Source organism: Primulina eburnea, chromosome 3 (assembly GCF_022965805.1).
Source record: "Primulina eburnea isolate SZY01 chromosome 3, ASM2296580v1, whole genome shotgun sequence".
Classification (NCBI taxonomy): domain Eukaryota; kingdom Viridiplantae; phylum Streptophyta; class Magnoliopsida; order Lamiales; family Gesneriaceae; genus Primulina; species Primulina eburnea.
In genome coordinates, this window is record NC_133103.1 from 47,351,115 (window position 1) to 47,356,364 (window position 5,250).

The window sequence follows — 5,250 nt, forward strand, 5'->3', positions numbered from 1 at the left end:
AATAGTATAATCTTTTGCTAATAAATATAATTGTAAAATTCCACTAAATAAATTTATTAATTTTTTTGACTTAAAAAGAATCTAATTTGTTTTCGTAAAAATAATTGTAAAAATATAACAAAATAAATTTATTAATGTTGGCTAATTTTTTATACATGAATTTCTATGAGTTTTAAATAATCTAGAATTTGGATTCTATAATTATATGATTATCTTAATTTATATATGAGTAGGTCTCATGTGAGACCGTCTCACGGATCTTAATCCGTGAGACGGGTCAACCCTACCCATATTCACAATAAAAAGTAATACTCTTAGCATAAAAAGTAATACTTTTTCATGGATGACCCAAATAAAAGATCTGTCTCACAAATATGACCCGTGAGACCGTCTCACACAAGTTTTTGCCTAAAAGTTTTTGTCATTCACAGAAGAGTAAGTCAAAAAATTGAACGTATACGTGACATTATCCATTCAAATAATTTCGTTATACAATTTTTTATTTTAATAACTAGCGGCTAATTTGTTTATTTTTTTATATTTATATATTTTTAGTTTATTCAAGATATTAAAATAAAAAATTGTATAACGAAATTATTTGAATGGATAATGTCACGTATACGTTCAATTTTTTGACTTACTCTTCTGTGAATGACAAAAACTTTTAGGCAAAACCTTGTGTGAGACGGTCTCACGGGTCATATTTGTGAGACGGATCTCTTATTTGAGTCACCCATGAAAAAGTATTACCTTTTATGCTAAGAGTATTACTTTTTATTGTGAATATGGGTAGGGTTGACCCGTCTCACGGATTATGACCCGTGAGACCGTCTCAAATGAGACTCACTCAAACTTTTATGTGACGGTGTCATGGATCGTATTTGTGAGACGAATATCTTATTTGGATCATCCATGAAAAAATATTACTTTTTATACTAAGAGTTTTACTTTTTATTGTGAATATGGGTAGGGTTGACCCGTCTCACAGATTAGGATCCGTGAGATGACGTCACATAATACTCACTTTTTGCGAATTAATTTAAAAAGTTCATAATATATGATAATTATCATGTATCTAAATACATTAAATTCTTGCGAATATTTTTTTCAATAAAAAATGTTACTGATTTTTAAAATTTATCTCGTTCATATTATACAAAATATAATAAAAAAATTTAAAAATAACTTAAAAAATATTTAAATTTTATTGTCCAGCCCCACAATATTTAGAAATTCTGGCAACAACAATACCTAGTGTGTTGGTGAGACCACTATTACACTACATCGAAACAATACGAGGGGTGAATATCAAGAGTCAACCTGTAACATGAACCAACATTGATCCAAGATCTCTTCGTCAGTTGGGTGAATAATCCGCACGAATCGGATTTTTTGAGGAACATATCAACTTTTTTGATAAACCTCTTAGAGAATTTAGAAGACCTATTTTATTGCGATATGTTATTTGATCAAAATTTTGATTTTATAGATTCAGAATGAGAAGCTGTCATCCCAAGTTTGGCAAGAGTAACATGAAGCTCGGAATTAGGGGAGCACTTTCACAAATAATCTCTCGTAGATTTATTGGTGCTGCACTCTTTTTATAGAATACGTCTCGTCTATTTTGACGAAATGAGTGGAATATTAACGGGGTTTTTTTTGGATGCCCGCTCCAGGCTGGGCCTGAGCCAACGGCCTCTTGTGCGTCGCCTCAGGTCCTGTCTTGAGAACCAGAGGCATGATCCGAACTTGAAGAGCATCGTTTCCCAGGTTCTCTTGTTCCTCTATTATTTGACTCACGGAATCCTTGGCTTTCATGTGGGAAACTTGCACTCTTAAGTTCTGAAGCGTGGGTATATCCCCCACGCTCGATGGAACCTCTTTCAGCTTGTAACACCAGAGGATCAGCGTCTCCAGACATGGAAAGTGGGTACTGCTTTCGACCCTCCATTCCATCAGGTCTATATTTCTTATCTGCAGGTATTTTAGTACAAGAAACTCCCCTTCGGTTGTTTCCCATTCCTTCCCCGCAAATGAGCCTAGCAGCAGTTTGAGAACTTCAAGATTTGGTAAGCAGCCGATTATGGACATCTTCTCCCATGGGATTTTACAGCCCGTCAAAGTGAGCTTCCTAAGCCTTTGGGGAAAGGCAAAACTTGTATCTACACTTCCGAATCCCAAGCCATACAGCTGCAAATTTAACACTTCTAGTTCTTGCAGGTGGACTAGATTGCCGAGGCAAAACTTTGCCCAGCCTTCTCCAGGTTCATTACAATCGTATTCCAACTTCAGTTTCTTTAGATTTGGAAAACCTCCTATTGCCTCCTTGGTGAATTTGAAATTCAATACACCAGAAAAGGTTTGTAAGTTTTCTAGAACAGAATAAGTTCCTCCGAGCCCATCACCAGGAGGAAAACAGAAGGCAGTTTCTTTTGTGAAGACAAGATGCCTCAACTGTATCATTTTCCAGATTTCCAATGGCAGAATCACTTTACCCGAGTGGCCGATACTCATAATGTCCCGTTTGATAATCAGAGTTTGGAGATGCTGGAGCTTGGAGATGGATGGAGGAATCTCGCATTTACTGCTTTGAAACAAGATAAAAGCAAGGTACCTCAAGTTAACTAGTTCGAAGATCTCATCAGGGAAGTCCTCGGGATCTAGAAGTACTTCGTCCACCACCCTGAGTGACTTAAACTGCGAAGCAATAGATGATAGGAGATAGCTTTCTGAGCCAAAACATAGAAGTGTATGAATGGAGGAGTTGTGGATATCGGTCAACTCAAAATTCACATAGTCGGCACAAATACTCAGGCGACGTGGGCCTTCGGCTATTTTTAAAAGAATACTTTTCTTGTTGTCCTTGTTGGTAAAATGCTGAAGAAACCTTTCTTCTCGACCCTTTTTTATGCTTAAATCCCTTAAGACATCATGGATTCTGCAGGATTTCATTCCCCCATTAGATCTAGTACCAACTACCAAAACGAGGCTTCTCTTGACAAGATCCTCCAAGTACTCCTCCGCCAACTCTTCCAAGCTTTTGGGCTCTACCGGTTCTAGAAAACCGTCAGCAACCCATAATTTAATGAGCTTTTTGGTAGGAATATGGTAATCTTCTGGAAAAACTCCCATATACAAAAAGCACGCCTTAAGCTGATGAGATAAGTTATTATAACTCAAAGAGAATATACCTGAGAATTGATCATCGTTTACCGTGGATGCTACATTAAGATTTTCGGCGACATTCTCCCAATGTTCTCTCGTCTTGTTAGCTTTCAGAAGTCCAGTGATGACGATAATCGCAAGCGGGAGTCCTTTGCAGTTTCTTGCAATGGATTTACCTATTTCTTTCATATCATGACTGGGAGGACACTCGGCTGCAAAAGCCTTTTTACAGAACAGGGCCCAACTACGATCTTCATCCAAGAGTCGCATCTTATGAAGAGGGCTGTTGGAATCGATGGTCGAAGCCACATCCGACAACCTCGTCGTAAGAATCACACGGCTGCCGATATAGTCGTCGGGGAATGCCCTTCGGACTTTATACCAAACTTCTGCATGCCACATATCATCCATCACGACGAGATATTTCCTACCTTTTAAACTTTTGTACACACGTTCGATTAGCAACTCAACTTTCTCATCAATCGGCTCTTCAACAGAAAGGATCCTTCCAAGAATATCTCGCACGCTATATTCTTGGGATACCGTCAGCCAATGACGGATATCAAAGTAGTCTATCGTCAACTGATCTTCGTAGACATTTCTAGCGAGAGTAGTCTTACCAATACCTCCCATGCCGATAATCGGGATGATCTGTAGATTTTGCTCATCTCCCACGACCCGATCCTTTATTTGAATCAAGTCTTCAGTCGACTCCCACCATGGATTCTTGGCCAACCAGTGCACGTCTTGATGAAGCCGACACAGATGAAGATTCGTCAGTACTGGCTGCAGGCAACTCATCTCCTTCCACCATTAGGTCCTAAAACTTCTTCACCTGCTGCCACGAAGGAATTAACTTCGTCGATGCAATGTTGGAATGCTTGAATTCTTGCAAGAAAAAGAGGTTTTCATTGACCAGAATTATTTACACATAAGCCAAATAATTAGATCTACGTTCCAGCACCTTCCTCTTCTAATTCACCTCTACGGCTCTACCACGACGGAATTAACTCGGTCGATGCGATGTTGGAATGCATGCAACTGCTCTTCGATCATCTCGAGTCGAACCTTCTTGTTTTGAGACGTGGGATTGAGTTATATCTTTCGCTTGATACGCAACACCCCGGATTCGAACTTCCAAGTCGCGGATAGTCTGGCCACAAAATTAATCTTGCAAGAAAGTGAGGTTCCATTGAGGGATCTCATCTTTTTTTCCGGGACACAGAAGAAAGTATTGGATTGGAGATTAGGCAAGTGAAGCTAGAGATGCAGATAACATAACAAGATCTGATAAATTTGGAGCAAAGGGTCTTACAGAAAAGCTTGAACTGGAGAGACTTTGATAATGGACAAGAAAGCATCAATGAAATGGAGTACAACTTGGGTCCACCTCTTGATTTTTTTTATTTATAATTATTTGACTTTTTTTTTTATATAACTAGTTACAAAACACATGTTATATTAATTAACTAACTTGAATGTATTATGAATATTATTCGTGTTTTTTTTTTTTTTTGATTTTTTAATCATTCGATTTTTTTCATCTTTTTTATAATTATTTTTAATTTTCTTTTTTTTTATTCGTTTAAATACCTTATTTTCATGTTTCTTTTTCATTATCTATTTGAAACTGATTTTTTTTTTGATATTTGCTTTATTTTTTCTTATGACGTTATTTTGTTTATTCGAGTCTTCACACTTAGGTCTCACTTCATTTTAGTTCCTCTTAATTTTTTGAATTTCACTGGGTTTCTCCAAACCACCATCGACAATACATAATTTTTCTTAGTAATTAATTTGTCTAATTTGAAGTGAAACTTGTGATGTTTTTTGTTTGATTATCTAATGTTATCTTTAGTTTAGACAAATATTTTAAATGTAAACAAGCTAAAATCATACTTAAATAATATGTTTTCTCATATGAATCTTTTGTCTCCAGCTATAAGAGACATCATTTTCGTACCAACTCAAGATATGTTTTCGACTCTCTTTTGAACACATATAGACAATTTACAATCTTAAAAAAAAATTTCAGTCCAATATTACATACACACAACTCTCATTTATATCACATCTCAACGTATT

General features: G+C 36.6%; 1 protein-coding gene across 1 annotated transcript; it reads right to left on the minus strand.

Annotated features, from left to right (window-relative positions):
• Window positions 1-1,255: 1,255 nt before the first annotated feature.
• LOC140827717 (putative late blight resistance protein homolog R1A-3) lies at window positions 1,256-4,539 on the minus strand. Its single transcript, XM_073190501.1, has 2 exons — window positions 3,192-4,539; window positions 1,256-3,056 (listed from the first exon to the last, which is right to left on the minus strand). The coding sequence occupies exons 1-2, from the start codon at window positions 3,964-3,966 to the stop codon at window positions 1,645-1,647; spliced, it is 2,187 nt and encodes a 728-aa protein (XP_073046602.1). The 5' UTR covers window positions 3,967-4,539; the 3' UTR covers window positions 1,256-1,644.
• Between the last annotated feature and the right edge of the window lie 711 nt (window positions 4,540-5,250).